The sequence below is a fragment of the Clytia hemisphaerica genome, unplaced genomic scaffold, assembly GCF_902728285.1.
Source record: "Clytia hemisphaerica strain Z4C2 unplaced genomic scaffold, Clytia hemisphaerica genome assembly, whole genome shotgun sequence".
In the NCBI taxonomy this organism is placed as follows: Eukaryota; Metazoa; Cnidaria; class Hydrozoa; order Leptothecata; family Clytiidae; genus Clytia; species Clytia hemisphaerica.
In genome coordinates, this window is record NW_027104274.1 from 478793 (window position 1) to 490404 (window position 11612).

The window sequence follows — 11612 nt, forward strand, 5'->3', positions numbered from 1 at the left end:
GATAGCAAACTGTTAACTTCAATAATTTCTTTTTTTCTATTGGTTTTATAAATTTATAATAATAAACCCTGTATAAAAGGGGAACTTTGATAAATTATATAATCAAAATAAAAAAATACTATTTTTTATGGAATAATATATCACATAGAAAACATTATTAAAGATAATCTAATGGAGAAAGTGAAAATCACCAGCCTCAAGGTTTGAGCACCTGCTAAAAGGCCTTATTTATTGTTTTTAACGTTCTTGGTGTTTTCTTCATAACTGTAAATTCATCTCCCTTCTTTTTTCATGTTATTTATATTTCTCTCTTTATTTTTCGCGCTCAGTTTTAGTTTTAAAGATTCATGGGATTGAAGAATACACCTATGGGAGATATATTGTAATGAAGAGAAGAGAAGGTCAAAAGTCTGAAATAATGTTATGTTTCATCTTTGTGGCTGATTTTGTCATGTCGTTTTTACTACTTAATAAGTCTCTCGTCTCACAAAGTTCTGTTTTGTCAATTATAATAGCTCCCTTTTTCCTGGTTTATCAGCTATAGGAAATTGATATTATGACACAAGATCAACTTACAGCAGATATAAGTTGGTGGTAGTTTTGGTTGACATTTTTTCTGTTGGTTATTTACTTCTTACTTAAGTTTATGCTTCTTTTAGAAGACTCTTTTCTATTTTTTACTTTCTTTGATATTTTGCAATGGGGATGGGAGTGTTTTAAGGAAGTTTTTTACGAGGGATGAGACTGGAATACATTAACTTTATTTTTAAAAACTCTCTAGATTAGTAAATAATCTTAGAGTTGGCTTTTCGCTTTTTTTAAAGACTTGATCTTTTTAGCTGTAAAGAGAAAATGTGAGTAGATCAAAAGCCAATAAAGTGCAGAGCTTTGTGCGGATTCACAGAAATAAACAAGAACTGTGAATATATATTGAGAAACTGTTCTTTTTTGCAGACAGCCACCTACATGAGATTATATACCAAGAATTACAGCTCAATCAATATAGTACTTCCCTCCCCCTCGGCAAATTTTTAGGTTCTTTTCTCACTGAAAATAACGAGAACACTGTCTACAAGCGTAGGTTCAACATTTCAAACGATCTTAGAATAACTATATATATGTTTCTAGTCTAGTTTTTCTTGTATCAAAAATTGGATTGGTATGGCTTTAACATTATGCTGCTATATTCCATTGACATTAATACAAATTACACCAAAGATAGTCAAGCTTAAAACTGGTTAAAAAACAATATAGGATTTGTTTTAAACCAGTTTTAAGCTTGATTATCTTTGATATACTTGTATTGTTGTTAACAGAATGTGAATTGCAATTTAAAGGAACTTTCACTTTCATCTTCCTTCTTTCGTATAAACGATTTTTTCATGAACGTTTTGATGAAATTTTGATTACTTTAACAGTGCTCTTTCGAGGGCTCTCCTTTCCATTATTTGAAAGTGATCCTAAAATAATATTACTGTCTAGAGTTGAAAATAGAAATCTTAACATCTCTATTTTAGATCTGTTTCCTCTCATAGCTGGTTTGGAGGAAGGCTTATTTCCTGTATTTCTTCTTACACAGCTTTTGATTTAAACATTTTTAAAATCATGATTATGTAGTAATTGATATGATCTTAAAACTGCAATACTTTTTCTTATTAAATTTCTTAATACAGCTTTCATGTAAGAGGCTTGAAATTCTTTGACCGTTTACAAATCTGCATTTTCTATTACTTGCATGTTTTTTAAATGTACAATGTTTTTTATAAAAGATTGTATCTGTTTGATAAGCTAATGAGGAGTATAACAGAGGTTACTTTTTGCATAATGTTTTTCGTCCTATCAATATCTCATACTTTGCACTCTTTCGAAATAATACCAAACCTTAAAAATATTACTCAGAATATTATGGTATTAATTTAGCGCTTTACTCTACTGTTTTTAAGGACAGAATTTCGAGGTTTGTACAAGAATGCTTTTTATATAAGAACAAACTATATAAAGACATAAGGCTTCGATGGCGAAAATGTTAAGAACAAGTTGAGAACATTTTAAGGCTTTGCAGTCTCTAAAATGGCCATATTTCTTAAGAAAATGGACAAAAATGCTCACAAAATTGTGAAAATAAGAACATGTTAAGAACATTTTCAAGCTTAAACTCAAAAAGTTAAGAACATCTTAAGGCTTTAAAATTTTTGAATGTTCTTATAAAAAACGTGTATAAGATGCTTTACACTCTAGTTTCAAACATAGGATTAGACTCTTTAGCTGCCAATTGATAAAAGTTATAAGCATATATATTTTTGTTAGAAAATATTTCACAGGATAAATGGCATAACAAAAAATGTCTAACTAAAGGCTAAAGTTGTTTATGACAGTTTTTCATGTCAGAAAACTTTAGCTAACTCAAATTTACCCTATATAATGCATAAAACAAATATGGTTTGTTGTTTTTATTTCGTGTCTGGATCTGATGCTTATGAATAGTCACCCAATTAAAGAGAATGGAGTAATTAGCATTTTGATCAAATTTAATTAAGCCTGACGTATTTGCATTAAAAGTTCATTTGAATGTGAGTTGATGTCAATAAAGGAGAAATTGACAAATTCTTTCAACTTTTTTTGTTTTTTTTGTCAACCTTTTTTTAAAATGGGATGCCAAATTTTTATATTGATATACATGTTTTTATGTTGAAATATACAAAGCAAAACCTAAAGACAGCTTTATGAAAGTTTGAAACGTTTTGTGTTTGTCATCTTTAAGGTTTAGCTTTATATTGAAAGGATGAAACTTTTGCCTCCACATTGGTTTAGATTTCAACTAACTATTCCTGGTGCACTCGTCAAATCAGTCAATACGTCACTTTCAACCAATCAGCTGTTGGCTCCTTGGAGGACATTGCAATAGTGCATATCACGAATATCAATGTTTATAATGTGTAATATTATAAATACTTTAGCAACAGGTTTTGAGTTTTCACTCATATGAGTATTACCTAATATAGTATCGTGATATCCTTTGGGAGAGGAAGAACTACAGATTCTAAGTTTGTCGAATCATCCCACTGAGAACTTTTCTCAAGAGAAATGGGTTTGAACGTTTTCAAAGAAAATTGTTTTATTTTGGTTGTTCTACTCTCTGTTTTCTTCAAACTTTTCTCTATTTCTTCACACGTATAATTATTTGAAGCAAAGAAAGAGTTAATTGAGATTTCTTTTTCCTAGTTTTATCCTTGTAATTGTACTAGACTACTATCCCTTTTTTATATCAAAATTTCTTCTTAACCTTTTTCATCATCATTACTTTTTTGTAGAAAATTTTCTAAGATCTTTCTATATGATTCTTATATTTATTTCTTTTCGTATTAGTTTTTCTTTCCTTCTTTTCTTGTTTCATTCATTCTTCAGAGCACCAAAAGTTTCATTTTTCAGTTTTTTTTTCTTATCCCATTTCTTACTGCCATAGAAAGCAATGTTTTTTTTTTTGATAAATAAATTTTTCCCTTTGCTTCTCCCCTCCTGATAATTCATGTATTCTGATAAAAAACTGATTTACCTTTTAAAGGGTGGAATGTTTGTTAGTTAATTCAATAATATATAAAACCAATGTCTTTCCAAAGAGATGGCTTGCTTTGTTGGAATAGCACAGATGGAGACTGGAACCAGCTATCTTACAAAATTAAGAGAAAACTTTCACTTGCCCTTTCTTTTAAATGCAGTTATAACACTAAAATTAAAATGTTTTACATATTCTCAATATCAAAATCCATATCATTACGAGCATTGAAATGTCTAGATATGTTTTCTTGGATATGTAATGGTATCTGCAATGGTATCTGCAATCTTGATTTTGTTCAAACCTCAACAAGGTTATTCTGAATTTTTGCGTTGGGTTTTAATCCTAAGTGCACGCTGTTTATTTTCTTCTGTTTTTTTTTTAATTTCCAAATATCAGAATAAAAGCTTGTAACCTGATAGTTAATATGTTTTCGTTTTTTGATACAATCGAAAGGCTAATTCTATACTCTAACATTAGGTTTGTACTCTCAAAATCAAGTGTTCAAGAGCTATGACCAAGGGACTTGGTTAAATTGTTTTTTATTTTCAGAATTATTTGATTGAATATTTTGGCTGTCAATTTCAAATTGATTGCTGGCAGAGTCTGCAGATTCTAAAGGTTTTACACTGTTCTTTAAAATGCATCGAAGCCTTATGTTCTTGTATACTTTGTTCTTTTAATGTATCATCTTGAGATAGAACTCCTTCGAACCTTCTAATTTGATATAAATCACATTTTCATGGTTATTCTGTTTAGATTTTAATTTGTTGTTCTTACAAAAAATTCTAAATCACTTATACTCCTGTCTTTGACCGCCAGTACCTCGTTAATAAGTAGCATCGAATTTCACTTGAAAAAGTATCTCCTATATATTATTGTAGATATGTGTGTTTGTAAGAGGTGTACCTCATTTTGCAAATACATAGAGCTTAGATTTTATGATTGAGTGTTTTGATCGAAAACTCAATTGATGAGATTGTATGTAGTCAGATGTAGTAGATTTTTTTAGCAATACAGCGGGTTTGCTTATATTTATCTTGAACTGGTTGAGCAAGAGGTGTTTTTGAAAGTTTTGAATCCTCTAAAAGCTCTATCTATCAACCCACTAGCTCTTTTCACCCTTTCATGCACGCTTTTTTACGAGAACATGAGGAATTAATTTCGACAAAACCTTTGAATCTGAATGTGAAATATTACGTTTTTAGCAATGCAGTAGGTTTTTTGGACTGATTGAGCAAGAGGTGTTTTTGAAAGTTTTGAATCCTCTAAAAGTTCTATCTATCAACCCACTAGCTCTTTTCACCCTTTCATGCACGCTTTCTTTATGAGAACATGAGGACTTAAATGAATCTGAATCTGAATGTGAAAGACTGATAATTAACGAGTCTTTTGATGCCTGAGAACATCTGAGATTCACAAAAAATGGGAACATTAACTAAAAATTTTAATGGCTCAAATATGAAAAGCGTGTACAAAAAGGTACACTTTTGATACCTTCATAGCACTAAAAACCTTTTCATCTATCTCCATTTCAGTCAAAATAAAAAAAAAACAATTTACAATAAAACCTTTACACGAATACAAAAGCATGATATATTTATGACGTCATTATTGCAGCTTTAAATGGTTTCATGGTTTTTATTTTGGCGTGTTATTCCATCACTTTACAATTTACTGCCCATCCAGGAAAGCATATAAAATCATTTTGTGGAACTGATGAATTTCATGAAAGGCAAGATCTCAACAGGTGGTACATCCACACAATATGAAACAGTGGAAGACTCCAAAGATTTGAGGATACCTGTCCAAAGTGAAGAAGCTTTCGAACATGGAATCAATTTCAAATGCAAGGTAGTTGTTAGACTGGAGTCGTTTAATTCCCTTTAATACACTAATATGGGTGCTATAAGATGATACAATGATAGTTACGGGATAATATCAGTTTTACACTAATATGGGTGCTATAAGATGATGCAATGATAGTTACGGGATAATATCAGTTTTACACTAATATGGGTGCTATAAGATGATACAATGATAGTTACGGGATAATATCAGTTTTACACTAATATGGGTGCTATAAGATGATGCAATGATAGTTACGGGATAATATCAGTTTTACACTAATATGGGTGCTATAAGATGATGCAATAATAGTTACGGGATAATATCAGTTTTACACTAATATGGGTGCTATAAGATGATACAATGATAGTTACGGGATAATATCAGTTTTACACTAATATGGGTGCTATAAGATGATACAAAAATAGTTACGGGATAATATCAGTTTAGTATACTTCAATTTGCCCTTTTAATTTTCTACTTTGTCTGATTTATTCGTCTACATGCTGGACTAGTATATAATTGGTTGATGTTCTATGGGGCTTACTAACACAAGTCAAAAAGCAGTAGCCAAAAACTATAGTAGTTATCAAGGGGTGTCAACCGTTATTTGGTAATACCGAGTTTATGTATCGGAGGATATCGACGGCGACGGTAAGTGAAATCGATACAAAACAAAGTCGGTAGTTGATGTACGGCTCTATATCGCCTTTGCTCACCGAAACAGACGTTTTTACCGTCGTCGAGCAAAGTGGACGGCGATTTCGGCCCTATGTCAGCTTTGCTTTATACCGTCCCCCTCGATTTATCTCGAATACATAAACTCGCTAATTGACTTCAAGCTCTCAGTTTTCTAGGAGCCACTCCTGAAACTCAATTGGCCAATTGTAACTTATTACACCAAGACATCAGCAAAATTAATAAATTTTTATTTTTGTTTTTCAGTATATTGGTACGGAGGAAATACCACGTCCAAACAGTCGTGTGGAAATTGTGGCTGCTATGAGAAGGATAAGAGTAAGAAAGATTTTCTTACATATATCACTAAGTCATTATTTGAGAATTAAACCAAAAATCTTCACCGAGTCTAACTTGCATGAATGAATAAAAAATCTTTCATGGCCTAAGCAAGTCATTTTAGCGTGACTTGAAACTAAGAGCTCGAAAAGTTCATTTTAGATAATGTCTGAATTTTGACCATATTTTTTCGACAAGAATCACAGAGTTTGGTCCTGTTTTGAAGTTTTGTCAACCTCTAAGATATTAGAAAGAAACTAACTTGAAACCACCCTGAGCTTTGGACAGTTTTTTAGAAGCACTTTCAAATCTTTATTTTCCAGTACGAACACAAATATCGAAATATAAAGAAAAGGAAAGTGTTCGTCGATATTTCTGCGGATGGCATCAAAGTCACAATAAGAAAGAAAAAGAAAAAGGTACAAAGAATCGATTGGTTTATTTCCGATATTTCATATAAATATTACTAACATCAACGTTCTAGATCGTCACTATCACCTTGTCGTACAATCATTGGTCTTTAACCTCTGATTGCCGGAGCCTTTTTTGATATGTTTTAGAAAGGTTACAAGGTCATTTAAATGTTAAAGCGCCCCTACAATATTCTCCCTATATTCCAATGAAAATTAGGCCTACTATAGACAAAAGTATGTCTCCATCGTGAATTGCAAAGTTCCTCGTTTCATTTCAGAATGTTAAACCAGACGAGAGTACACTTTTTATCATGCAATACGCCATTAACAGGTATTTTACAGGGATGGTTCAAAACTTGTCAGTGTTGCTTTAAATCTTCATTATTTTCAATCCATTCTGTATGTAAATAGTTTGAACACTGATACTGAGAACAGGATTGCGCTATCGTGATTCTCGGAATCAGCTGAAAAATATAAATGGGCTATATTACAGTCTATCATTGGTTGTAATGTGAACAAATAAAAAAAGAGCTCGATACCAGTGATAAAAAAATCAAAGATAGAGCTAATTTTGAGAAAAAAGAGAATATAGAATGGCATAGGGAAGCCAAATCGATTCCGCCAATAACAATTGATTGATGATTGGGACTGAGTAAGTAAGATATCAACTGGTAACAACGACAATTTAAATTTCACGCCATGGTTACCCATTGGAAATCTTTGAAAAAGTTCATTCAATTGTTTTTCTCTTTTTTATCTCAGGGTGTTTTACGTTTCACACGATTCACAAGATTTAAAGATTTTCAGTTACATTGCACGCGGTGAAGATGGGGTCTTCAGGTGTTGTGTATTTAAAGCCCTCGGTAAAGTAAGTGCTTTTATTTATCTTTTTATGGCTGAATCGCCAACACCGTACACCGTAAAGTTGCATTTTACTGCTAAGCTTTTAAGCTAAAAAACGCGATTTGATGTCCTGCAGTATTTTTTTGTGGTTGTTATGATAAAGGGTTTTCATGGTCGGAGGGGAGAAGAATTGACCATTTCTTAGTCTGGTATGTAATTGGTATGGTAAGGTAATTCAGCAAAATTGGAATTTTGGAACCCAAAACAGGGGAGACAGAAAATTGGTCATTTTTATCCGGAAAAACGGAATCGGGAATTTCAGAGTTTCGTTTCATAAAACAAATTTCAAATAAATTCTCGTTGGCCAATTTTTGGTTTTCTTTTGGACGATATGATTTACATCTGCTTTGTTTTCGACACAGTCGCAAGCGATGCACGTCGTTCGAACTATCGGGCAAGCATTCGAAGTGTGTCACAAGATCAACAAAGTTCGAGATAAGACGACGTCGCCAACAGATGAAAAAGAATCACCGATACATTCAGACAAAATAGACGCACAAATTACTGATACCGACGAGAAAAGTAAGAAACTTTTTCTACATCCTGTCCAAAATGGAAGATTTCGATTATTTAGACATATAATTATATTGTCTTTGCACAGTTTGGCGAAGTTCTTGTGGGATTAGCATTTTGTTCGGAGCTTCTAGATTCGATTTATGATAAATTTTCAAGCTAACGTTTCCCGGTTAGGCTATCAAACCAACTTCATCGGTAAATTTATTCTAGTTCTAGAGACTATAAAAATGAAACTTTACTTAAGGCAGAAGTAGCACTGACTATTTAATTACTCGATAAATTCTTTCTCCGACAAAATATACGAAAGTTCCCGATTAACCAAGGTATTCTTCGTAAACTTCTTCCCTAGGCCCAGAAGAGACGGATATAGATGACGTATGCGAGTCAGACATTGATTCTCCCAACATCAAAGGAGGAACACATGAACTACAACCATCCACCTTAGTGACAGATATCGATAACGTTCGTAATTTGAATGAACTCCCTCCACCTTTGGTGCCAACAAAACAAGTTCATGGAGTGGTACGGTTTTCTTCATTTTCTTGAGCTATTTCTTCATTTTCTTGAGCTATTTCTTCTTCTTTTCTTGATGTGTACTTCAATAACATTATGGGAAAGTCGTTGATTATACCGTTAGAAACTTCTCCGTTTTTTCGAATACCCTGTCCTCGTAATGTAAGAAACATCGGGATAAACTGAAAAATTACTTCTTCAACATTGAATTCGGATAGTCGTGATAGGTGTTAATATAAGGTGTCCCCAAATGTAAGTTACAGACATTGATTTAGTTCGGATTGTTTAAATAATGGAATGTTTAAATAACATAAAAAGGGTTAATTAAGCTTCATTTTTTTTACTCCACAGCCGATGCCTTCTTTGGTGAACGGGCAAGTTGGAGGAGAGAAGCATGGTGCTTTCACTTTACAACAGATACAACAATTGTATCACCAACAACTCCTACAACAAATCAATGAGGCCGATACCGCGCGCAATGAACTCTCACGCGTTCGCGCGCAACTCAAAGTCGAAATGGATGCAAGGAGTCAAGCTCAGGTATGACGAATCTTACTTCAGCTTTTTTTTGGTGATTTCAATAATTGGTTTTGGCTTTTTTACGATTCTGACGATCACAGGGCGTTCTAGTTATAGTGACATTACTGTATCCTTTCATGGCAATATTCAACAATAATTGTTACCTTGGTATACTTTTTACAGGGTTATTTCTTATAATTATAATATCCTTTTACCATGAATTTTTTATTTGTATATGGCCAATCAGCAAATATCTTCTTCTTTTTCATTTCAGCAACAAGTTCATCGTTTACTGGCACAAAACCGTGAGATGTTGGTCATGATTCAACGTTTGATGTCTCAAGTATCCGACAAATACGCCAAAGACAACAATGAACCTTTAAACGAAACATGGATCCTCTCTGAACTCTCCTCCAATTTTTCTATGAACAGTTCATCGAACCTGTACAAAACCGATTCATTGACCAATAGTAATTTACTGGGATCTCGAAATATAGACTTTAGTTCACAAGTTTTCGATAATTCCAATATAGGACCTAGTCCATCACATAAGAACGTTAATGTTGATCCAATAACGTCACCTTTCAAAGGAGCATTTAATCCGGAATCGTCTGGTATATCGAGTCAAAATGGTAGTATCTCGACAAATGGAGGTTTCACGTCAACACAGGATATCGAGTCAAATGTAAAAGCGAGTAACCCGTTCGCCAGTGATGCTTATAAATTGACTTTTGGAACTTCATTTAACAGTTCACACAATCCGCAACAGACTTCTTTAAATTCGACCATGAATTCCACTGATATAGTCAACAATAATGCTAAATCGACGTTGATTCAATAACGGTTAAATGTGATTGATATGTTAATAAGTCATTTTGTCAGGAATGTATTTCCAAACAGTCTACCGTTCCTTAAGAATCCCACAGAAAATCTTCATGTTCTTGTTTTTAAGCAGTTTGACTCGGAGTTTGACATCCCTCGCATAGAAAATAAATTTTGACCCTTATCAGATACGCCAAAATGTCTTCATCCCTGCTTGATGAAATGACTTACTAGATTTTTAGCGCGATATTTAAAAATTTAATTCTGATAATTCTATTCAATTTATTTTTCTACTTCAATTTGTTCAATTTTGTTAGGACTAGTATTATATGCACCCCAAAATACTTCAACTTTACGCCTGATATAACTTCTCATTGAATTAGTCTGTAGGCTAATTTTATGTCTATAGGTTTACTTTCTTGACTTGAATCCCATTGTTTTGAAGTAATCTTTTCAGATTTTCATATAAAAAAGTCGAATGTCCATCCTGACTGAAGAGAAAGGAAGCATTTTTTTGGTTCTTTTTAGCTATTTGTTTCATTTTAATCAATTAAGTTCTTATTTTATATATATTTCCAATACAAATTAGCATATATGTATATTTTTCTTGTTCCGATTATTTATTCTGAATATTTTTTTCCATTTTTTAATTTAGTTCATTGCTTCTACTGACTCTTTGAAAATCTGCTTTGATTAAAGCTGCAGATATATTCGAATCTTTACTCCTGGAAATATTTTCCATCCAGTTTTATTTGGATAATCCTTTTTGCTATCAAAAGCAACAAAATTAATTGTAAAAATGGAGCTAGACGCACTATAACTTAACTTATCGAACTTTACTTAATGAATACGGGTCGAAAATTTTTTATTGTCTGACGAAAACCATGTTGCGATAGGCGGGAAACAATTTTTTCCGATTAAAAATCACAGGGTCGAGATTTCTTCAGAAAAATCATTTTCTTTCATTTGTACTTTCCCATCTAAAATTTTATCTTAATAGAGAAGAATTTCCATGCTTCAACCATTAGCAAACTAAACTAAGATTGAATTGGGGTGTCAATCTAAAGGTGCTCACTATGATGTATTTAGGAAATAAATGATAATGTTTATATTTATAAGTGCTAAATTAATTTTTTAAATAAATTTTCTGCTTGTTTCAGCAAAGATTCTTCAACAATTTGTTGATTGTCTTATTAGCAATATTATATACTTATCTAATCTGTATTCCTGAGGGTAATGAAATTACTGCTTAAAATCCGAATAATCTCCGAATAGTCTACTTCAGATAGAGAATTCAGATTAGAATACGGTTTGTGTTAGCTGGAAAGGTAATTGAGCGAGTGGAATATGAAAAAAATTAAAGTAAGCATTGAAATTGAGAATGAAAAATGTAGAAGATAAAATCTATTTCTTCTTAGTTTTACGCTGGTCCGTAGACTAGACTAGACTGGAGTCTACTTTTGGCTGAACTTTGCTTTTTGATAATTTTTGGTGACACTGATTCCAGT

At 32.4% G+C, this 11612-nt stretch overlaps 1 protein-coding gene across 1 annotated transcript; it reads left to right on the forward strand.

Annotated features, from left to right (window-relative positions):
* The first annotated feature begins 5095 nt into the window (after positions 1 to 5095).
* Positions 5096 to 11268, forward strand: LOC136816744 (carboxyl-terminal PDZ ligand of neuronal nitric oxide synthase protein-like). Its single transcript, XM_067073063.1, has 9 exons — positions 5096 to 5407; positions 6347 to 6418; positions 6742 to 6837; positions 7110 to 7162; positions 7594 to 7699; positions 8097 to 8256; positions 8600 to 8772; positions 9115 to 9303; positions 9557 to 11268. Exons 1-9 carry the CDS (start codon positions 5273 to 5275, stop codon positions 10121 to 10123), a joined length of 1551 nt encoding a protein of 516 aa, XP_066929164.1. The 5' UTR covers positions 5096 to 5272; the 3' UTR covers positions 10124 to 11268.
* Positions 11269 to 11612: the final 344 nt, after the last annotated feature.